A 23,952-nucleotide genomic window follows, 5' to 3' on the forward strand; every position below is an offset into this window, starting at 1 on the left:
ATATTGAATTTCAAGACAGTCAGGACTACATAGTGAGACCCTATCTCAAACAAAACAAAACCAAGCGGGGCGGTGGTGAACACACGCCTTTAATTCCTGCACTTGAGAGGCAGCGGCAGGCAGATCTCTGAGTTCGAGGACAGCCTGGTCTACAGAGCAAGTTCCAGGGCAGCCAGAGCTACACAGAGGAAACCCTGTTTTGAGGGGGGTGGGGGGAGAAGAACTGGAGAGATGGCTTAGAGGTTAAGGGCACTGGTTGCTTTCCCAGAAGATCCAGGTACAGTTCCCAGCATCCACATGGTAGCTCACAATCATCTGTAACTCCAGTCCCAGGATATCTGATGCCCACTTCCGGCCTTCTCAAGCACCAGGCATGCACAAACTGCATATACTCTGTGAGTTCAAGGCCAGCCTGGTCTACAAAGCGAGTTCCAGGAAAGGCATAAAGTTACACAGAGAAACCCTGTCTCAAAAAACCAAAAAGAAAAACAAAATTAAGAAAGAAAGGAGGAGGAAGGTCCCAAGTGAGCGAATGCAGGGCTGAGCGAGTAAAAGGTTCCCTTCTGGTCTCTGGGCCCCTGGTCCCTGTCACTCCCCTCCCTGGGTCAGGGCCAGGGGTGATAGGCTCAGACAACAGCCCCTGCCCAGCTGTCAGCACCCAAGCTGCCACCAACGCCCACAGCAGTGCACCTGGCCTGCCAGCACCATCCCTCCCCACCTGCAGCGTGGCCCCGGAACCACAATGCCTTTGCAGAAATTCTAACCCAAGTTCTTCCAACCAGGAAACTCCAGGACCATGGAGTGCTGGACCATGGTCCACTCTGTCTCCAAGATCGTCGAGACTCAACCACTCTCAAGAAGCCTGGTGTCGCTTCTCTTCTTGACCTTTTGGCCAAGTCTAGAAGCTCAGAGCCTTACAAAGATTAGAACCACGGAAAATCTGGGGATTGGGGGTTTGGGGAGCACGACTCTTCGAAGCTGAAGTCTCGCAGTCATAATCCCTGTGCTCCACTCAGGAGCCCCCCGACCTTCCAGCCATCCAGACTAGCGAGCTGCAGCAAGACAGAACAAGTGCTGCTTGGGAACTTCAGACGGGTACCCTGAGCCTGGGCTGCAAACAGGATAGGACAGGAAAGAGACAGGGCCCTTGTGAGCAAACCCGGGGTGCTGGAGGCCTCTCCTCCCCACCCGAGAGGCTCCTCCACAAGGCAGGAGAGCCGCAGGAGAGAAGGAACGTGCAGATGCCAAGGGGTTGGCGGGAGGGTGTGTGGTCACCGGGGGTGGCAAGATCTTTCCCTGCCGAGTTTGGAATTTTCTCCTGGCAGGGGAGGTCCACCCTCCTAGGAGTGGAAAACAATCCCTGGCATCTGGCCCCTGAGGCTGTATGGTTTCTGACAATCCACCATTATTATCCTCCCTGCCTCACCCTAGCCTGGTGCAGAGGGGAAACTGAGGCAGGCAGACAGGCAGGCAGGCAGGGCCTCTGGCTAAATTCAGAATCTGACTCATCCTCTGGAAGATTCCAGTTTTTGCTATCCCTAGCATATACAGTGTTAAAACTGTGAGAGGGGCTAGAGAGATGGTTAAGAGCACTGATTGTCCTTCAGTAGGACCCAGGTTCAATTCCCAGCACCCACACATGGAGGTTCATAACCATCTGTAATTCCAGTTTGAGGGAATCCAATTCCTTCTTCTGGTTTCCTTAGGAACCAGGCACATCTATGGTTAACATGCATGCAGGCAAACCACCATACCCATAAAAATAAATAAATATTAAAAGAAAAAAATCGTGAGCCGGGCGTGGTGGCGATCACCTTTTTTTTTTGTTTTTTGTTTGTTTGTTGGTTGTTTTTTTTTTTTTTTTTTTTTTGGTTTGTTTTTTTTTTTGAGACAGGGTTTCTCTGTGTAGTTTTGGTGCCTGTCCTGGACCTTGCTCTGTAGACCAGGCTGGACTCACAGAGATCCCCCTGGCTCTGCCTCCCAAGTGCTGGGATTAAAGGCATGTGCCATCACCACCCAGCAGCCCTCGACTTTAATTCCAACACTCAGGAGCCAGAGGCAGGTGAATCTCTGAGTTTAAGGACAACCTGGTCTTCAAAGTGAGTTCCAGGACAGCCAGGGCTATACAGAGAAACCCTATCTCAGAAGGAAGGAAGGAAGGAAGGAAGGAAGGGAGGGAGGGAGGGAGGGAGGGAGGGAGGGAGGGAGGGAGGGATTGAAGGAAGGAAAGAAAGAAAGTAAATCTTTTGAAAATATTAAAAAAGAGCTGGGCGGTTGGTGGCGCACGCCTTTCATCCCAGCACTCAGGAGGCAGAGGCAGGCGGATCTCTGTGAGTTCGAGGCCAGCCTGGTCTACAAAGCAAGTTCCAGGAAAGGCACAAAGCTACACAGAGAAATCCTGTATCAAAAACCAAAAAAAAAAAAAAAAAAAAGCAAAAAAAGTTATACAAAACAAAACCAAAAAACAGGTCAAGTAAGCACCTGGCAGGCCAGGTGGAAATTAAGACCAGAGAGGGTAGTAGTTTGCCCAAAGTGTACCAGCATGCTTCTCTTTACAGTTGGTTTTTGCTTAAGGGTTGTTTCTTGTTTGCCTTGTTAGTTACCTCCCACCTTATTCTGAGGCAGAGTCTCATGTAGCCCAGGTTAAACCCAAGCTGGTTATGTAGCTGGGGTTGACCTGATCCCGTTACCACCTTCCAAGTATGGAGGTTGACAGTAGTACACCACAAGATTCAAGCTACCATTCTCCTACTGTCCCTGCAAAAGCTCACGTCCAGGCCCTCTCCTCCGGGAAGCCCTCATGCCTCACCCTTTCCTAGGCCCCTTTGTCCCTTAAACCTTTTCCACTCCTCCCTTGGCTCCCTGCTACCCCCGGGATGAAGTCCAAGCTCCTTCCTGGGGCTGCTCACACCTAAGTCCCACTAGGCCAGAGCTGGTCTCTCCCCAGGGTCCTCTGCCTACCCCTGTGGTCCCGCTCTCCTTCCTCACTGACCAGCTTTCCCCAGAGCCTTTCCCATGGCCCTCCCGGAGCCACACCTAGTGACCCTCTGGAGCCCTGGGCTCCATGTCCGGCATTGATGGCATGTCTGCTTCTGCCTGGTCACTGAGTCCAGGAGTCATCTGGAACAAGGCCTGGCTGGGTCTTAGATTGGGCGAGAGACCAAGGTCCAGGGGTTCAGTCCAGAGTTGGGACCAGGACCTTTCAGGGGAAGGAAAGACAGAAGAAACAAACCCCACGACCCTGGAGTCTCAGGGTATCTGGGCTAGAGAGGCCTTAGTCGAACCCTCATCTCCAAGGCCCAGAAGCCCATTATTCCAGAAACACACCCCACCCAAGTCACACAGACACCCTGAGACACAGCCCGCCACCCCCACCCCCGGGGCTGGGTTACAAAGAACACTCTGCTGCCCAAAGCTATTTTCACTTCATCTTTTCCTAATTTTGCTTTAAGGAAGTCACGGTGGCTGGGCCCTCTCCCCCCTTCTCACACGCACTCCCAATGGCTTCCTTTTCCACCTCTGCTTCTCTGGAAGCTTGGATCATGGGGACCAAAACACAGGGTCCTGCCCTATAGGGCAGCAGGGTGACAAGGAGCAGGATGGAGGCCGGTACCAGCAATGGGAGAGAAGAGGTGTGCAGGGCAGAGCGCAGGGATCAGCCTCTAGAGTGGACATGTCATGTCTTCGCATTTCTAAGGAACCAAAAGGCTAGGGAGTAGGGAGAGCCAGTACGGAGGCCCCAGGCACAGTGAGCTGTGCTCATCGCTTAGGGCAGGGACAGTATCATGTCATTCATTTTTCAGCTTCTTTATGCATGCCTCAGTCTACTGGTCTTCCAACAGATTTGGGGGGGTTTACAAGAACAACAGGGCAGACGGCCCTGACTCCAGGAGATGGTGTGTGGCTCAGACCCAGAGCCGACAGCGCCAAACGCCGAGACACAGGGACAGACAGAACACAGGGTGAAGGGGCCTAGAAAGCAAAGTCCATGGGGACTCTGGAGCAGTGGGTGTTCAAGGAGGTTCCAGGAGGAGGGGCCACTGAGGTGTCAGCAGGGTGAGCCCCCAGCCCAGTGTGGAAAAGGGAAAAGCATCCACACAAGGAAACAGGACCACCTGCTTCTCTCCCTGGGTGAAGGAGCCTGGGGGAGACTGGGACTCACTCAGGCCTGGCTCTCTGCTGTGAAATGGGGGTTCCCTTAGCATCTGTTTCCCCAGATATGAAGAGTAGGTGGGACTGTATGAGACATAAGCTCATAAGTGTGGTCTAACAGGGAGGAGCCCTCTTCGCCCAGCTCATCCTGGTTTGAGAAGAGGGTTCTGTGTGGACTGAGATACAGAAACTGGATCCGGGCAGGGAGATGGTGACTCCTAGTTCCCACCTCTGGCTCTCTGCCTGTTGTCAGGTTGTTGTTAGTATTATTATTACTGTGTGTGTGTATGTTTGAGGTAGGAGGGGCCATACCACAATGTGCATTTGGAAGTCAGAGGACAACTGGCAGTAGTTGGTTCTCTTCTTGTGGTGAAGGATCAGAAGTTCTAGGTCATCCTCAGCTACGTAAGGAGTTCGAGGTTAGCTTGGGCTATACAAGACTGTCTCAAACAAACCAAAAGTAAAAACCAACCAAAAAAAAAACCCCTCAGCTCACCCAGGCTGGTGAACTTAAACACACAGTAGGCACTTCATTTGGCCCTCTGTTCCTGAGTACCTACTATGTGCCAGGCCCTGCACAAACTGCTCTAAGACAGCCCAGCCTATAGGTGGAGGCCGGTCTGGACACCAGGCACGACAAGCAGCAGGTACAGACAGCAGAGGGCACTAGCCCAGCTTCAGGCTGCTGTGACCTCACAGAACATCGTCCAGAGAAGACTGGAAGGTAGTTCTGAGTCAGAGGTGACTGCACAGTACTGATTCCATGAATTTTATTTTTCCATGTTTAGGGCCTGGGCTGGCCCTGCCTAAGATGCTGAGTGCTCCCTCTAGTTTTGTGAATCAGATCAAAAGCTCTGGGTTGGAGCGGGACATGCTGATGCATGCCTGGAATTCCCTAGCACTTGGAAGGCTGAGGCAGAAGGATCAGGATTCCAGGTTAGTGTAGGCTACATAGTGAGCTCCAAGCCAACTTGGGTAACCCCATCTAAAAATAAAAACATTTGGGGTATAAGGTTGAGGAGAGCTGTTCCCTGTGTCCCCCCTTCCCATCCCCACCCCCACCCCCTGCATCAGCTTGCCTCTCACAGACCTGCTTCTACAGTCTGGACAAGAGAACTAAGTCATCTTCTTGTAAGGCTGTCCAGACTTCTGGCAAATATTTAGAGACACAGAATGGGGCCAAGGAGGTTGCTGTGAGGCCAACACATAGTAGGTGCTTCATAACTGGCATTGACATATGAAAAGTGTGAACCATGGAAGGCCCTTCAGTCAAAAGGCTTTGCCTGGGAAGAAATGGGTAACGAAGTGCTTATAGGGAAGAGGCCCCCAACTCTGGGTCTGACACCCCCCCTCCAACTCCCTACTCTGTGCCCCAAACCTTGACTTCTAGAAACAGCACCTACCCCATCACTGGGCAGGTGAAGGCAGGTGGATCTGAGTTCAAGGCTAGCCTGGTCTACAGAGCGAGTTCCAGGACAGCCAGGGCTACCCAGATAAACCCTGCCTTGAAAAAAAAGAAAGAAAGAAAAGAAAGGAAAAAGAAACACCTGCCTAACCTGCTCTTCACTTCCAGTTGGCTTGGGCCTCTGGGAGTCCCCAGTGCAAGACCTAAAGTTGAGGTCAGTGGTGAGCTGGGAGACGGCAGCTCTCTGGCAGAAGGGCCCAGGTCTACCATGGATGAACGGGTGACTGGCTTGGTTGGTTAACAAGCCTTAGTCCTGCGGCACTGGTGTGGAGAAAGGTAGGTGGTATGAGTGTCAAGGTGCATATTGTGTGTGCACGGGGACTGCTGTCCCTGTGCTTGGACCGCCAGGAATGACAGGGTAAGGATTCTGCAGAAGCACAAGTCAGCGGCTGTCACCGAGTACCCTGTGCTATGCCCCAGGCTGGGCACTGGCCAGGCAGCCTGCTGGAGGGGTCAACTGGCCACTGTGGTGGCTGTGGTGATGGGGAAGTGGTTGCTTCAACTATCTTTAGTACCTTCCTTCAGCCTTTGACTGCCAGACTGAGCAGAGCTCAAGGCGGGAGAGAGAGGAGGGCCACTTCTCCATAGTCACATGAAGCCAGTGACCTGGAGTCACCATAGCCACCCAGGCATCCACTGTGGTGTCTGACTCTTCTGTGCTTACTATTGGGGTGAGCACCATGTCACCCCCACTTGTGAAGAGAGCAGAGCCCATGGATGAGCGTGGGGAAGGGGAAGGACAGAGGGATTCAAGGGACTGCATCCTCACATCCCTCCATCCCTCATGGATCCTTGCTGGCCCCACTTGTTGTGGGCAGTGGACACAGTGGTCCAGAGTTTAGCTTCCTGAGGCAACCAGCATCTGCCTCTGGCTTCCCTGCTCCTAGGAGTATCACCAAGGGATGGTTAGCCTCATGCTGCCTCAGTTTCCTTCTGTAGGCTGTTGGGATCACATAGTGATGTGTGTGTGACCCAAAGAAGCTCAGAAGCAGCTATGACCTCACTTCTCCGTCTGTGAAATGGGAACAACAGCTCTAGGGACTGAAGAAGGTGGCCCTGAGTCACCAGACAGGCTCTCTGCTGCCCCCAGCAGCTGGTCTCGGCTCTGCAGCTGCTCCTAGCAGATCTGGGTCCCAGCAGGGCCACCCCACAGCTGGTCACCATGCACCCTTAATCATGCTTACTCCATCCTGGCCTCAGCTTTGCATCTGTACCATGGGGTGGTAAAAGAACCCACTTCAAGGAGTGGCCCTAAAGATTCTGAAGATGGGGCTGGAGAGATGGCTCTACGGTTAAGAGTACTGGCTGCTCTTCCAGAGGTCCTGAGTTCAATTCCCAGCACCCACGTGGTGGTTCACAACAGTCTATAGTGGGATCTGACATCCTCTTCTGGCATAAAATCATACATGCAAATAAGATACTCATATACATAAGATAAATAAATCTTAAAAAAAAAAAAAAAAAAAGACTCTTAAGATCTCAGGGCCAGGCAGGGAAAAAGGAGCTACCAGGCTCTTGGAAGCTGGCCAGGGGCTAGACCAAAGACCAGGCCCCTGATGGAGAGAGGCAGGCAGGTCTTCAGGAGAGGGCAGGGCAGGTAGGGGGACCACAAGCACTTCAGACACGTAGCTGCATGCTGAGAGCTGGCAGATATGAGGTTGCCTAGTACTGGGGAAAGGAGACAGCCTGGGGACCCATCCCCACCCCAGCAAGACTGTCACCAGGGTCCAGGCTAGAGCACTTTGAGGGAGGTGGCAGCCAGCTGGCCATCCCTCTGCCCCCTTGGGCCATCCCTAGTAACTGGTAAAGACACGGCTTTGTCATGCCTTTTAAGGTAATGGTGGCTCCTGCCACTACCTCCCTGTTCCCACTTGCTCAGAAATTCCCAGCAGGTATTCTTTTTCAGGATTGGAATGCAACTCCTTGTTTTGCCACCACAGGATTCCAGTGAGGCCTGTCTGGGTTCTGGTGAGAGGAAAGCGTGACAGGAACTACTAGAGAGACACAGTCATGAGAGATGGGTGGGGAGAGGCAATGACCCAGCCCCCATCCCAGTAGCCTGCAGAAATGCTGGCGACTCCCACCCAGGTACAGATGCAATACTCCACAGTTTACTGAGCACCTACTGTGTGCTAAGCTGTGTCCTAGAAATCAAGAATCTGCAGGTAACTAGGCAGGCACAGCTCTCCTCCCTCAGGAGCTGAGACCAGAGCCCAAGAGGTCTCAGGCCTAGAGCCTCTGCACCTTCTATTTCCTCTGCCTGAGTGCCCATACTACAGAGCTTCACCTGAGGCATCCTTTCCTCTAGCCTGAGAGGCCCCATCACTGGGCAGCCAGTGGCCTGTTTTCTCTGGATTTCTCACCTGCCTCCAAGAGGTAAACAAGTTCCTGAGAGAAGTAGCTTCAAGGTACATGTCTCTCCATTCCTTGCAGCTTCCAAAGAGGCCAAGCCTGGAGTAGAGAGGCTGATAATGAATTTTTTTGTTCTGTTTTTTTCAAGACAGGATTTCTGTGTAGCTTTGGTGTTGTCCAGGATCTCGCTCTGTAGACCCAAACAAGATCAGAGATCTTACTAGAATGTGCCTGAGCCAACTGGATACCAGTGGAGCTGGGCTGTTAGCCATGTGCTGCACCCACCCTCTGGTGGCCCAGGATGTAAGTTCAGGATCAATTGCCAGACAGCACCAAGTGACCACTGAACCACAACAGCTCCTGCGTGGACCTCCTTTGGGCTCTGCTTTTAGGAATGTATTAGGCCTGTAGAAGACACTAAAGGATTCCTGACCCTTTTGCTCACTAATCCCAGGTCAGCTAGGTTTTACAGGGCCTTATTCTCTAGTTGTGGGCCAGGATGATTAGGAACGTGGTCCAGAGAACAAAGGTCTCAGGGTGGAAATGGCAGGCGCCTGAGCTTGGAGAAAGTTAACAGCCCTTGTGGGGGATGTGGCCTTTTCATAATTCACTACTTCCACCATAGGTGAGGTGATCTTTTCAGACAGTGTAGTCCTGGTGGTCCTAGAATTTCTCATGTAGACTAGGCTTTCAGATCTGCCTAGGTGATGGGATCAAAGAGCTGGGCAATTTTGCCTCATTTACTAAAGCTTTTTTTTCTTAAATTGTTCTGTTTTTGTTTTTAGAAAGGGTTTCTCTGTGTAGTTTAGGTGCTGTCCTGGAACTCAATCTGTACACCAGGCTGGCCTTGAACTCAGAAATCTGCCTGCCTCTGCCTCCGGAGTGCTGGGATTAAAGGCATGCACCACTACTGCCCGGCTTGGTTTAAGACAAAATCTGTGTAGTCCAGACAGGCCTAAAACTCATGATCCTCCTGCCTCAGCCTCCTCAATGCCAAGAACACAGACAAGCATGTACCAGTCAAGCTCCAACTGGAATCTACCATGTAGCTACCAAACCTGCAGACTTAATCAGGCCAGAAGTCCTATCAGTGCTGCCAAAGGAATGACATCAAGTCCTACCTCCACTTGTCACAACCCAGGTGTGATGTCACCCAAGCTCTGTAAACAGACCTTCCAGACCCAGAAGAGACAGGAGGGACATAATATAATATGTCGCTCAGGCATTAAGCCAAGCATTTTAACAACCCTGAAGTGTTGCTGAGGCACTAGGGCCCTCATCACTTAAGTGTCAGTATTGAATGCCCCCCCCCAATCAATGGCTGACCATGGCCCTACAGAAAAGAAAAGGAGGAGCCAATGTCACTGGAAAAACTTTTATTGAGACCCCACCAGCTGCGCAAAGTGCTTCTGGCATTAGGCACCTTCCTCCTTGGCAATGCGGTCTTTCTTGAGTGGTCCCTGCGGAAGACAAAGAGCAGGCAGGAGTCAGTCTCCACTATCCTTGCACACAGCCAAAGAGGCAAACACACACTCAAGACAAAATGGGACATGCAGGTTCTTACCATAAATGCTTTCTTCTCCTCCATGGTCTGGAAACGACCGTGACCAAACTTGGAGGTGGTGTCAATGAATTTCAGGTCAATCTTCTCCAGAGCACGTCGTTTGGTCTGCACCAGCAAGGACTGTGGGCCAAAAGGAAAAAGTCAGTGACTGACACTCAGACAGCCCAATAGCACTACACTGACATGAGGCTGAATGGCAGAACTCAGGTAAGCTATGGAAACCGCCATGTGAGGGAGGGCGGGCCATATGCCCTTCTTCCAGGAATTCAACCCCTGACAGACCTTGTTAGTCTTACCTTGCGCAGAGTGAGCACTCGCTTCTTGGTTCCCACCACACAGCCTTTGAGCATGACGAAGTCATTGGTCACCTCACCATAATGGACAAAACCACCCTAGAGAATCCAAGTTATTGGTGAAATTAAGAATGTGGCCAGTTGGTTGCATTACAGGCAATCATGGTCAGCAAAACTGTTCTCAGAAGGAAGGCAACAGGGAATGGTTCCTCAGTCTCACTCGGGCGCTGTGCCCAGCGCACATTCCAGAGCCTCATCACAGAACAGCTGGGCTGGAACCCGCTCCTCACCACCCCACCAGCATAAGCACAGCTAGGCAGTGGGTAGAGGGGGCACGTATGATGAGCGCCATCCCGCAGAAGCCAGCACTCACCAGAGGGTTGATGCTCTTGTCAGACAGGTCGTAGTCGGTAGATGCGTTGTTCTTGATCAGCTTACCATCCTTGATGAGGTAGCCTTGACCAATCTTGTAAATCTGACAAACACAACATCAGTAACTGATAAGACAGTCCGAAGGACCAAGGGTGGGTGGATCAGCAGCCAGTCTGGTACCCAGTCTGGAAGTGAGTCTACAGATGTGTTTTCCAGGTACATGGACCTGATCAAAAATACTGCTACTGCTGGAGGACAAAGTTTTAGTCTCAACACTCAAGAGGATAGGATAGACCCAGGAAAGTTCAAGGCCCAAAGTCCTCAACTAGTCACCATGTTGGGCCACATGAGTCTGACTTAAAAAAAACTTCCAAGGCAACCTATGCCATGCAGCCATTATTCATCTAATAAGCAGAAACACTGCTTATAAAATGAACGTTTCAAAAATTCCCTGGGAAAGGGCTGGAGATGTGGGTTCTCACCAGTGACTGTCCTAAGGGACTGAGCACCTCCCCGCTGCAGGATCCCAGTCAGCCTTACCTTCTTGTTAATCTCTGTTCGATGATGGTAGCCTTTCTGCCCAGCCCGAGCCACAGAGAAGGCCACACGGGCAGGGTGCCAGGCTCCAATACAGGCAACCTTGCGCAACCCTCGATGGGTCTTGCGGGGCAGTTTCTTGGTGTGCCACCGACTGGTCACCCCTGGAGAGAACATGTCACTGTTACAAGGGTCCGGACACAACTCCCTCCCTTCCCTGCTAGTGCACACTAGAATTATCTTGAGGTACTTGTGACGAGACGACTGAATTACCTATTTATGACACAATGGGTGAACTAAGAGGAGCTGAATACCATCCCATATTTCAAATTAGACTGGATGGGTGTCTGCTGAAACAGTCCTTGGCCCCAAGTATTTGCATCTGCATACACAAGTGGAGGCCAGAGGTTGCCATGTCTTTGATTTTAAGGCAGTTTAACATTTAGTGCCCAGAAGTAAATCAAAGTTTCACCCAATCCCTAGAACCTCAATCATGCTGACCAGGGATGCTGTTCTCAGAAGGAAGGCAACAGGAAATGCTTCCGCAGTGTTACTCGGGTGCTGTATCCAGCACATTCCAAGGCCTCATCACAGAATAGCCAGGTCAAGCTCCCATGCCTCATCCACGTCACAAACCACTACAAAGCTTACCTTTGTAGCCTTTGCCTTTTGTCACCCCGATGACATCAATCATCTCATCCTGTCCAAACACCTGGTTCACAGGAACCTGCTGCTCCAGCCTCTCCCGGGCCCAGTCCAACTTCTCGGCTACAGTGCCCCCATTCACCTGGATCTCCATCAAGTGTGCCTTCTTCTGGCGCAGAGGAAGCAGACGCATCTAGGAAGAAGTGGAGAAAGCTCAGATGAGGTTGTCAGCCATCTTTTTATTATAGTGATTGGCTGGCTGTCAAAATGAGCCAAGTAGCCCATACGCTGAGACAGGAAGATTTTTAAATGGTTCCTGTGACCCATCTAATGAGCTGTCTGTTTAGAAAACAAAATACATGAACCCAGGCTCCCACCATCATTTCAATGTCAATATGAGTTCCAGGTAAGCAAAGGATAAAGCAAGACTAGAAGAAGTCTATTATGGTTAACAGGCTGAAATTTTCAATTAAATACCCATGCCACTACAGGACAGTGCCAGCACCTTGCTATTAGACTCCCATCAATTAAGCATTGATGGGTGAGCTGATCACAGGAAGCCTAGATGGAGTAAGGTGCCACAGTGCCCTCTGCTGGTCAGAGGCACCATTAGAGTACACCACCCCTGGCCAAGAGGCAAGCTGAAGCTGCAAGTAAGCTGGGGACTGGCCTGTCTACTCTTGAAGGAATTGTTTTAAGACCCCCGAGTGTCCTAATGCCCCCAAATCCCTGTGGAACGACAAACTGAACAGGAGCCAATAAAAAGCCTCCCTGGCTCCTAGGTGACGGTGCTCACCTGAGTGTGGGCAATGATGCGGATGACTTGGCAGTACTTCTTCATGCTGCTGAAGTCCTTCTCCAGCTGTTTCTTGCCCATGTCATCCTGCCATTTCTTACAGTATTTGGTAAAGGCCTTCTTCTTAGATTTGTGCCTTCAGGAGCAGAGCAGAGTTGGGGGAGGGGCCCGGTGCAGGCCTTCATCACCCTTGCAAGGGGTGAGAGGAAGGCAGACTGGCACCATGTGGGCATGGGGCTCATTGCCGGCTTCTAAGGAGCCTTTTCCACCGGCAAGCGGAGCCTGGATGGAGCTCATCGGGCAGAGCCGAGCGGAGCTGAGCAGAGGTGCACAGGTTAATGTAAGCCACACACATAGAGAACACAACTCTTGCTCCAGGGCACCAGAATCTCCCTTTCTCTACCTGGGGGAACATCTCACAATAATGATATCAGGGACCCAGGAACACAGGCCAGAGGCAAGGAACTTGTCTGGTACAGTCAAGGCTCCCGTTCAATCTCCAACACAAAGGACAAACTCAACGAATGAGGCTTGTCTGTTAATTATTTCCTAGCTGCATCTGCCATTTCAGTATCAAAACACTAACTCCAACCACCCATGAGGATTAATGGAGTCAGATTTTAGCTTAAAAAAAAAAAAAGAGAAAGAAACCAAGGACTGTCTCCAGAAACCTCTGATTAATGTACTTGCACTAAGAAACCCAGTACAAGCTAAGTGGTGGCATACGCCTTTAATCCCAGCACTTGGGAGGCAAATGGATGGCCAGTCTTGTCCACAGCAAGTTACAGGACATCCAGGGCTACAGAGAAACCCTGCCTTGAAAGGGGAAAAAAAAATCCTAAATTCTAGCTCTCTGGCTTGTCCCCTCCTTACCAGTTCTTGTAGAAACGCCTTTTACACTCATCACTGATGTGCTCAGCAAATACTGTCTTGAAGGTCCGGAGGCCTCGTGGGGTTTCGACATATCCCACGATGCCCACAACTACCATGGGTGGTGTTTCCACAATGGTTACAGCTTCCACAACTTCTTTCTTATTCACCTCTGTGAAGGCAAAGGGACATCAGTGGGCAGACAACTACCAACACATTCATGGATCCACAAGTCTCTCTGGCCTTCCAGGACTGCTCCTCACATCTCCAGGCTCTGCAAGGGGAGCTCTTTACTACAGTTGAGGCCTAAGTCCCCAGGTGTTTCACAATACCTATGCTACACTTCTCACTCTGCATGCTTGCTGTTAGAACAGACATTAAGCCTGGTAGTGATTATCACCTTTGATCCCAACATTCCCGGAAGTATTGGCAAAATGTCACATGCTTCATCTCAGACTTGAAAAAACCCTTAAAGCTAAGGATGCAAGAGAGCACTCCATTCTGAGGACTAAGTTTTGATCCTCAGGCATCCACGTGGGTGGGAAAGACCAACTTTAACTCCATCCCCACAGGACTTTACACAGGGCCACATTATCCGCCTAGCACATTACACCATAAGTGGGCACTGTCACCTAAGTCACCTGTTTCAGACTCAAAAGCACAAACCACCCAAGGTGGAACATCTGCTGTGGCTTTGCAAATTTACTCCAGTACCAACCATTCCTGAATGAAAGTATACCCAGGCCCAAGTTGGGACAAGGAAGCACTCTACATACTGGATCCTGGTCTGTCAACTTCCCGGACGATATGGGTCATGCCAGCCTTGTAGCCTAGAAAGGCTGTGAGATGAACAGGCTTGGAAGGGTCATCCTTGGGGAAGCTCTTCACTTTCCCACGATGCCGGCTGCTGCGCTTCCGAGGCAAGAAGCCCAAAGACCCATGCCTGGGAGCAGAGAACTTCCTGTGAGACTGGGGGAGAAAATCACAAACATTACAACTGCTTGGATCAACCCATTATACCGAGAGCATGTCACTCTTAAATAATCTCAGATAGTAGACCTCAACAGGGCTTTTGCTAACGTTAACTTTAAACACTGCCATGCGCCCTTCATAATCAGTACAAAACTATTAAAAATCCCTAAACGAGCTGGTTTACGTTCGAGCATGTATGACTCACGGCTAAATGGCCACATGGCGGTTCGAGCGTCAGCCCTTTACAGGATGGCCTCTAGAATTCCCAACGCCAAATCAGAACATGACAATCAGCACAGAGTTTCTGTCCGCCCGTCAGAAGGTTCATCATTTGTGGCTTCTGGGAACTCCGGAGACCCCCTTTCCTTTCGCGGAAGCACATTCCACAATGGAAATTCGTTTATGCTTCGCACAATGGCTCCCGTCTTAGTCAACGCAATCCAAAGGCCGCGGCCTCTACCAGCCTGGCCAAATGCTCCACTAAGATAAAATCGGCGTCAAAAACCAAAGACTAAGCCGTTTTAAAGCAAGAAGGGCCGTCAGGCGTGCGCCCAGCCCGTGGCCTCCCCCACAGTCCTAGGCCGCACGTCCTCTAGAGAGGTCTAGGCCCCGTCGCGGCCCGCGCCATGTGCCTTGGGCTCCTAGAGCGGCTTCTCGGTGATGGGCAGGCCGCGACGGCGCCGATGGGTCGCGGATACCATGGCACAGAGCCTAGGCGACGGCCCGCATCGCGACACGTACCATCTCGCCGTCACACGCCGCCGATAGAGGTCGGCCCGGCGTTCGCGCAGACTATATAAAGCCACTGAGTGGCTCCGCCCCCCCTCAGCGTGCGAGCGTGCTGCCGCAGTGGACGTCGGGTCGAAGGACGCGCGCAACGAACGTCCCTTTCCCGCCCACTTGGGGATTGACCAGTAGCGTCCGTACGGCAAGTGGTTGGGTTCAAACGTTGCAAAAAGCCTCGGAGACGCTGCCGTACCGAAGATAACGAATCTACGGCGTTCTGTAGCAGCCAAACTTGATGATCGTGAAGAAAAATGGCTGCGCTGTTTGTGTCCGTGCGCTACGCTGTCACCTCTAGAATTGAGTCATGCCGTACTAACCCTTTCAGCCCTACACAGGATCGAAAGCAATCTCGTTGAAGCAGGCTTAGTTACATGGAACTGATGTGCGAGCTCGCGAGCTTTTAAGTTGGAAAGACTGGATGAAACTCGTTTGCTCTCTGCCTAGCCAGTGATTTTAATGCAACAACAAATTGCTTTAATACGCCATGATTTCGGGCACACCTCCATCAAGTCCGGTCTCTGCCATTCCAGTACCTAGATGCCATGTCCCGTTCACATTTTGTTCTTTCTTCCTCTTTTTGTTTGTTTTTTAACGTGCATTGGTGTTTTGCCTGCATGTCTGCCTGTCTGCCCGTGTTAGGGAGACGGATCCCCTGGAACTGGAGTTGCAGACAGTTGTGAGCCACCATGTGGGTGCTGGACTTGAACCCCGAGTCCTCTGAAAGAGCAGTCACTGCTCTTAACCGCTGAGCCATCTCTCCAGCCCCCATATTTTGTTCTTAATTTTTAGATTTATTCATGTTATAATGTATGTATGGGTATTTTGACAGGGTGTATGTATGTGCACCACGTGTGTGCCTGGCGTCTGTGAAAGTCAGAGGAGGGTGTCAGATCCCCTGGAACTGGAGTTGCAGACAGTAGTGAGTGCTGTAAACCAAACCCTGCTCCCCTGGGATAACAAGTTTTCTTAACTACAGAACCATCTCTCCAGATAAAGAAAAAAAAAAATTTAGGAGTGAGAACATAGCTTTATTAAAGAAAATAAAGCCAGGCGGTGGTGGCGCATGCCTTTAATCCCAGCACTTGGGAGGCAGAGCCAGGCGGATCTCTGTGAGTTCGAGGCCAGCCTGGACTACCAAGTGAGTTCCAGGAAAGGCGCAAAGCTACACAGAGAAACCCTGTCTCGAAAAACCAAAAAAAAAAAAAGAAAGAAAATTTCTGGAAGTGGGAGGGATAACAAGTGCAGAATATCCTTAAGAAGTTATTTAATCCTGGGAGGCAGAGGCAGGCGGGTCCCTGTGAGTTCAAGGCCAATCTGGTCTATGTAGGTAGCTGCAAGCCAACCAAGGCTTTATGGTGAGATTCTGTCTCAAAAAAATTAAAATAGCCAGGCGTTGGTGGCACACACCTTTAATCCCAGCACCCCGGAGGCAGAGGCAGGTAGATTTCTGTGAGTTCGAGGCTAGCCTGGTCTACAGAGTGAGTTCCAGGACAGGCTCCAAAGCTACACAGAGAAACCCTGTCTCGAAAAACAAAAAATAAAAATAAAAAATAAAATAAAATAAAAAACTAACACTTAAACAACTTAGGACTTTTGGGCTAGAAATTGTTCCTTACTTGCTGGAGTCTTTGCCTAGGATGCATGAAGCCAGTACAGTGTAAAAACAGTCATGAGGGTTCACCTCTGTAATCATAGCACTTGGCGGGTGAGAGTAGGAGAATCAGGATTTCTAGGTTGTTCTTAGCTACAGATTGAGTCTGAAGCTAGCCTGGAATACAAGACCTTGTCTCAAAAGCTAAAATAAGGGCTGGAGGGGTGGCTTATCGGTTAAGACTATTTACTGCTGTTCCAGATGATCTGAGTTCAGTAACTCCAGCTCCTGTGAACCAGACATCTTACAGCTTTCTCAGACACTTGCTCAGGCATGCACACATGGAGACACAAAAATAAAATCAAATCAAATACGGCCCAATGTGGTGACACACAATTTGAGGCCAGCCTGGTGTCCCCAGTGAGACTCTGTCTCAAAATAAACAAGACAGAGTTTCTCTGTGTAGCCCTGACTGTCCTGGAACTCACTTTGTAGACCAGGCTGGACTTGAACTCACACACACACACACACACACACACACACACACACACACACACACACATGCATGCAAGCACGCACGTGCACACATACACACAGGAAACAACAATGGTAACACACATGGAAAAAAAGACTTTTAAAAAATGTATTATGTTTTGCCAGGTGGTAATGGTGCACACCTTTAATCCCAGCACTCAGGGAGGCAGAGGCAGGCAGATCTCTGTGAGTTCCAGGGTAGCCTGGGCTACAGAGTGAGTGCTAGGACAAGCACCAAAACTACACAGAGAAGCCCTATCTTGGGGGGAAAAAAAAAGAAAAGAAATTTTTTTTTCTTTTTGGTTTTTCGAGACAGGGTTTCTCTGTGTAGCTTTGCGCCTTTCCTGGAACTCACTTGGTAGTCCAGGCTGGCCTCGAACTCACAGAGATCCACCTGGCTCTGCCTCCCGAGTGCTGGGATTAAAGGCGTGCGCCACCACCGCCCGGCCGAAATTTTTTTTATTATTTTTATTTTATGTATATCGGTGTTTTGCCTACATTCTTGTCTGTATACCACATACATTCAGTGTCTGCAGATACCCTGGAACTGGAGTTACAGCTAGTTGTGAGCCATTTCATGTGAGTGCTGGGAATGAACTCATGTCTTCTGTAAGAGCAGTCAGTGCTCTTAACCACTGAGCCATCTCTCCAGTCTCCCTTCACAAGTCAAATACTTTTAACCCCAGAATCTTAGAAACACAAGCCATAAAGAATAAATTGTGTCAAAATTAAGGGTTTTTTGTTTTGTCTTTTATTTTTTGCGGGGGGGGGGGGGGGGGGGGGCGGGGCTTCCAGGGTTTCTTTATGTAGCCCTGCCTGTCTTGGAACTAGCTCTGTAAACCAGGCTGGCCTTGAACTCACAGAGATCTGTCTGCCTCTGGCTCCTGAGCGCTGCGATTAAAGGCATGCACCACCACTACCAAGTTTAAAATTAAGAATTTTTTTTTAAAAGTGCAGAATATCCTTAAGAAGTTATTTAATCCTGGGAGGCAGAGGCAGGCCGGTCCCTGTGAGTTCAAGGCCAATCTGGTCTATGTAGGTAGCTGCAAGCCAACCAAGGCTTTATGGTGAGATTCTGTCTCAAAAAAATTAAAAGAGATTGAATTTAGGACTTCATACATGCTAGTTAAACATTCTACCAATGAGCTAAATCCTCCAGCATAATTACAAATTTCACCACAAGATATTTTAGATTTTATTTATTTATTTGAGACAGGGTCTCACTTTGTAGACCAGGCTGGCCTTGAACTCACAGACATCCTCAGCCTCAGCCTCCCTAGTGCTGGAATTAAAGGTGTGCATCACTATGCCTGGCTTTTATTTTTCTATGTATCAGGCAGAGACCATACCACATGCTTTGTAAATATTAACTCTACAGATTGGTATGTTTCGCATCCTCCATAAGCATGTAAACTGAGCCATAGAGAAGCAGTATTGAGAATCCTGTCAAGCCCAAGCAGTCTGGCAAAGCCCCGGCTGCCAGCCAAGCAAACGCTCTCAGCTGTCTATGTGGAGCCAGAAATGACTATTTTTGAATACACAGTGACAGAAACATTCAGCTAAAATCATCTGGACAGGTTCTGCAAGGTGGACAGGTTCTGCAAGGTGGCTTAGCCTTTAAAGGGTGCAAATGTTCTGGAAGACCTGAATTCTATCCCAGGGACTCAAAACCAACTCCCACAGTTGTCCTCTAAACCCCACAAGCACTGTGACACACACAAATACTTTTTTGAAAATCCGAACAAATAGCACCTGCAGGAGGAAAAAACAAAACAAAACTAAACTAAACTAAACTAAACTAAAACTTCATCTAATCTTCTCAGCTGATTTAAGTAGGAACTTTAAAAAAATTGCCACAGCCCTGAATCCCCTCTCTCTGGGGTGTTGATAGCCCATGAGATGATGAATGATTTTCTTTTCGGGTCACTTTTGAAAAAGTTTGTTATTAGCATGTTATTAACTCTTAGCATTAGTTAACTTCACTGTGACATCTTTATACACGTGTGTGACCCACTGCAATTGGACGTACCCCTTATTACCCTCTTTGGACCCCCTTCCACTCTGTTGATCACTTTCCTCTTCCCAGATAGTTTTCCTTCTGCTTTCGTGTCTTTCCTGTTGTTCTAATAGTTGGTGATTAGTCAGTGAGTTTTATTAGAATTACTTCCAGGTAAGGAGTTATTTATGGGAAAAGCATGGACATCTTAACAGTGGCTGAAGAAAGTGTCCCTCCCCTAGCAACCATTTAACAGCCTTTAGGTCCTCTTGGGGAGATGGGCATTTGTGAACTATGCTCTTTCTGTAATTGAACGGTGACAGGTCAAATCTTTTGCAGGTAATCATAAAGAATTCAAGACAGCAACGTTAACGTCATTCCTGGAGGACAGCATTCGGATACTCCACCCCTGCCTTCAACTCTTACAGTCTTGTCTGCCTTCTTTCCCTTTCATGGTGTTCATGAGCCTAAGAAGGGCTTTCTTTCAGGTTTGGTGTTGGTGTTGGTGTTGGTGTTGGCTATGGAAGCCCTTTGCCAAAAGAGCTATATCTAGCCCAATTCACATTAGTTTTTATTACTTTTTTTTTTTGTTTGTTTGTTTTTGTTTTTTGAGACAGGGTTTCTCTGTGTAGCTTTGCGCCTTTCCTGGAACTCACTTGGGGTAGTCCAGGCTGGTCTTGAACTCACAGATAGTCACCTGGCTCTGCCTCCTGAGTGCTGGGATTAAAGGCATGTGCCACCACCGCCCAGCTTGTATTTACTATTTAAGTGTTGTGCTTTTGCCTGTTTGTTTGTGTGTGCCTGGAGCCTATAGAGGCCCGAAGAAGGCATCTGGAGTTACAGACTATTGTGATCTACCATGTGGGTGTTGGGAATCAAACCTGGGTCCTCTGGAAGAGCAGCCAGTGCTTTTAACCTCTAAGCCAGCTCACTAGCTCCTTATTTTAGTGTTTTTTGTTTGTTTTTTGTTCTTTGAGACAGGGTTTCTCTGTGTATCCCTGGCTGTCCTGGAACTAGCTCTGTAGTCCAGGCTGACCTCAAACTCACAGAGATCCACCTGCCTCTGCCTCCCAAGTGCTGGAATCAAAGGTGTGCACCACCACTGCCCAGCTTAGTTAATTTTTTAAATGCGGCTCCTTACCCACCTCTAAATTATTATTAGTAGTATGTGTGTGTATGTATGGTGTGTGTGTTTTCCTTGCAAGATACTTGGGGAGATCAGAAAGGAGATCAGATCCTCTGGAACTGGAATTACTGGTATTACAATGGTTGTGAGTCACAGTGTGGGTGCTGGGAACTGAACTAGGGTCCTCTGCAAGAACAGCAAGTCATCTTAACTGCTGAGCCCTCTCTCCAGCCCCTTCTTTTTATTTTTATTGTTTAAAGATTTATTTATTTATTTTGTGTACTGTTCTGTCTGCATGTATCCTGGCCCGCCAGAAGAGGGCACCAGATCTCATTATAGATGGTTGTGAGCCACCATGTGGTTTCTGGGAATTGAACTCAGGACCTCTGGAAGAGCAGCCAGTGCTCTTAACCGCTGAGCCATCTCTCCAGCCCTTCTTTCTATTTTCTTTTATTTTTTATCTTTTGAGATAAGGTCTCACCATGTAGCCTGCACTCAGTATGTAGACTAGGTTATTCCAAAACATACAGATCCACCTGTCTCCACAGGGCTGTTTCCACCTTGTTTGTTTTGTTTTTCGAGACAGGGTTTCTCTGTGTAGCCCTGGCTGTCCTGAAACTCACTCTGTAGACCAGGTTGGCCTCCAACTCAGAGATCTGCCTGTCTCTGACTTCCACTTTATTTTTGACTGAGTCTTTCAATAAACCTGGAGACAGAAGCCATTTGGGGTAGCTATACTGGTTGCCCAGTAAGCCCCCAGGATTTATCTGTCTCTACCTCCTAACTCTGGGATTACAGGTGTGTCCTACTAGATATAACTTTTTTTTGAGACAGGGTTTCTCTGTAATTTTAGTGCCTGTCCTGGATCTCGCTCTGTAGACCAGGCTGGCCTTGAACCCAGAGAGATCCGCCTAGCTCTGCCTCCCCAGTGTTGGGATTAAAGGTATGCGCCACTGCTGCCCGGCTTATATATAACTTTTTAAATAGGAGTATTTGGGATTGGAACTCAGGTCCTCATGCTTTCAATGAAAGCACTTTAAATACGGAGTCATTTCCCTGGCTTAATGGGAAACCTTTGAAGGCAAAAAACAAGGAAGATTTATTTTATTTGTAATTTTTTTCCTTTATTTATTTATTCACTTATTTTATATGTATGTGTCTGTGTGTGGGTATGTACACTGGAATACAGGTGCCCAAGGAGGCTATAGGCAGCAGATCCCTCTGGAGTTGGAGTTATAGGTTATGAACCACCCAGCGTGACTGCTAGCATCTGAACTTTGGCTCACTGCAAGAGCAGCATTTGCTCTGAGCCCTCTCTCCAGTCTGTTGTTCTTTTGAGACAGTCTCAAGTAACCCAGGCTGACACTGGAACTGAAGTACTGAAGCCAGCCTTGAACCACGGCTCCAGTCTCTACTTCCCAAATTCTAGGGTCACAGCCAACCTGGTTCAGAAATTCGGAGGGTTACTCAGACATTTTGAAACTATAATCTTTTGCCAGTGCTTAATAACAAAGATGGGGTTACTCTAATGGTGAGTAGAGTTGCTATTCGGATGTCCTCCCAGAGGTCCTTTCGGTATAAGGATTACCAGAACCTCTGTGCAGGCTGGAGGCTGAGGTTCTAGTACACTCATTAGCATACAGAAAGAGAACATCAGTTTAGAGATTCCAAGAGCTTTAGGGACTGTATGCCAGGAAGCAGGACCAGGACATATACACAGAATCACATAATCTATTTCACCAGGGCCAACTACATATGAGGAATCCATCCATCCATCCCTAGCTGATTGGCAGGGCCCGTCACGCTGAATGCCTGTGGGAGTGCAGTACGTGGGTGTGAAGGCACTCCCAGATGGCTCCGTGTAGTCTGCTATATTCTTTACAAAGTGGTGTATGCCTTTATCCCAACACTGAGAAGACAGAAGAAGGCAGATCTCTGTGAGTTTCAGGCCAGCCTGGTCTACAGAGCAAGTTCCAGGACAACCAGTGTGACACAGTGAGATCCTGTTTCCAAAGAAGGCAAAAAACAAAATGAAGGTTCTCGAATTAATTACTTATGCAACTTCCAAAACAAATAAATAAATACGAGGGCTGGCAAATAAAATATGAGGCACTTTTCAAGCTTGATGACCTGAATTCAATCTTTAGAACTCACTTAATGGGAGGAAAGAACTCTCACAAGTTGCCTACTGATTTATACATACACAATGAATATAATAATAATAAATTAAAAATAGGGTCTTGAGAAATAGCTCAGTAGTTAAGAGCACTGGCTACTCCTCCAGAGGACTCCGGTGGATTCCCAGCACCCACACAGTGGCCTGTAATTTCAGTCCCAGTGAACCTGATGCCCTCATTTGGCCTCCGTGGGCACTGCCATATCGGGTGCACAGACATACATGCAGACAAAACATCCATACACATAAAAAGAATAAATAAAATGTTCAAAAAGCTTTCATTAAAAATAAATGGAATAGCTGTTCCTGGGCTTCAAGCTCAGCGCAGTCCCTTGCTGTGGACATGGCTGACTCCTGTGCCTGTCCACCTCCCTGGAGGTTTGGAGCTGGAGCTGTTTCCCCCAGGCTTGTCCTGGCATCCCCGTAGCTCTGGTTACATCTCCACTCTCAGTGATCTCTACCGCAATACCCTCTTCTCCGAGGCTGGTTGGGTTCCTTATCTGATTAAGGCAGATTATATTTGCATTTCTGTCGGCCCACTTCTGAAACCTTGTCAGTGATGCAGTAACCTTTTAAACTCTGTACTCATTTCATAAACCACATATACGCAGCTAAATTGATCGACTGACTTACTGTGTGATGTGTGACAAGAGAGTTAATTTTAGTAATTAAGATTAGCATAAGAGAACCTGGGGGCTGGAGAGATGGCTCAGAGGTTAAGAGCACTGGCTGTTCTTCCAGAGGTCCTGGGTTCAATTCCCAGCAACCACATGGTGGCTCACAACCATCTGTAATGAGACCTGGCTCCTTCTTCTGGCCTGAAGGGATACACCAAGCAGAACACTGTATACATAATAAATAAATAAATCTTTAAAAAAAAGAGAGAACCTGCATTCACCTCAGCTAGATTACCGAGGTAGGCAGGATTGATTATCTGGCAAACTGTTGCTGGTGAAATTGCTCCCCCTTGTGAATTTATTGTTATTGGATAAATTCAGACATGGAAAGACACAAATGTGTTCATCTACATTGCGGCCTCGAACTCGGGCACAGAACTAGGGATGAAGTCAATACAGACATGAGGGAGAATGTTTCAACAACCTTGAAGAACATGTAGTAAGTACGGGTTGGCTGCTCAGCCCAGGAACCCTCCTGGCCATGCACAGCTTTTCACAGCTTTGTGCTTCTGAGAAAATGCTTTGCTAGATGTGGTAGCTCATGTCCGAGATCTCAGCACATGAGATTACCCCAAGTTTGAACTGAACGTGGGCTACATAGTGAGTTTGAGGTCACAGCCTGACTACAGCAGGAGGCCTGGACACACAACAAAAGAGCTGGAGAAATGAGTTTGTAGTGAGGAGCACTTGTTGCTCTTGCAGTGGACCCAGCACCCACACAATGACTCACCAAGGTCTGTAACTTCAGGTCTAGGGGAATCTCACGCCCTCTTCTGGCCTCCCCAGGCACTGCACTTATAGGATGCACGTAGAAACATGAAGGCAAACGCTAACACAAAGTAACCAGGGGAAGCCGGAGGTGGTGGTGCACACCATTAATCCCAGTACTTGGGAGGCAGAGGCAGGAGGCTCTCAGTTTGAGGTCAGCCTGGTCTACAAAGGGAGTTCCAGGACAGCCAGGACTGTTACACAGAGAAAGCCTGTCTCCAAAAACAAAAAAGTAAAAAAGAAGAAACTCTGCCTATCCACAAGGATTTTCTCTTGTTTT

General features: G+C 48.9%; 1 protein-coding gene and 4 non-coding genes across 5 annotated transcripts; all 5 read right to left on the minus strand.

Annotated features, from left to right (window-relative positions):
- Positions 1–9,330: 9,330 nt before the first annotated feature.
- Rpl3 (ribosomal protein L3) lies at positions 9,331–14,867 on the minus strand. Its single transcript, XM_052748373.1, has 10 exons — positions 14,760–14,867; positions 13,823–14,015; positions 13,050–13,218; positions 12,177–12,312; positions 11,387–11,573; positions 10,739–10,899; positions 10,200–10,301; positions 9,830–9,925; positions 9,534–9,653; positions 9,331–9,429 (listed from the first exon to the last, which is right to left on the minus strand). Exons 1-10 carry the CDS (start codon positions 14,760–14,762, stop codon positions 9,385–9,387), a joined length of 1,212 nt encoding a protein of 403 aa, XP_052604333.1. The 5' UTR covers positions 14,763–14,867; the 3' UTR covers positions 9,331–9,384.
- Positions 10,001–10,094, minus strand: LOC128117250 (small nucleolar RNA U83B). The gene has a single exon (XR_008220741.1). It is a non-coding gene; the product is annotated as a small nucleolar RNA U83B (small nucleolar RNA).
- On the minus strand, positions 11,244–11,335 carry LOC128117251 (small nucleolar RNA U83B). The gene has a single exon (XR_008220742.1). It is a non-coding gene; the product is annotated as a small nucleolar RNA U83B (small nucleolar RNA).
- On the minus strand, positions 12,313–12,367 carry LOC128117253 (small nucleolar RNA U82P). The gene has a single exon (XR_008220744.1). It is a non-coding gene; the product is annotated as a small nucleolar RNA U82P (small nucleolar RNA).
- LOC128117300 (small nucleolar RNA SNORD43) lies at positions 14,291–14,354 on the minus strand. Its single transcript, XR_008220781.1, has one exon. It is a non-coding gene; the product is annotated as a small nucleolar RNA SNORD43 (small nucleolar RNA).
- Positions 14,868–23,952: the final 9,085 nt, after the last annotated feature.

The sequence above is a fragment of the Peromyscus californicus genome, unplaced genomic scaffold (assembly GCF_007827085.1).
Source record: "Peromyscus californicus insignis strain IS unplaced genomic scaffold, ASM782708v3 Scaffold_20__1_contigs__length_68692818, whole genome shotgun sequence".
In the NCBI taxonomy this organism is placed as follows: domain Eukaryota; kingdom Metazoa; phylum Chordata; class Mammalia; order Rodentia; family Cricetidae; genus Peromyscus; species Peromyscus californicus.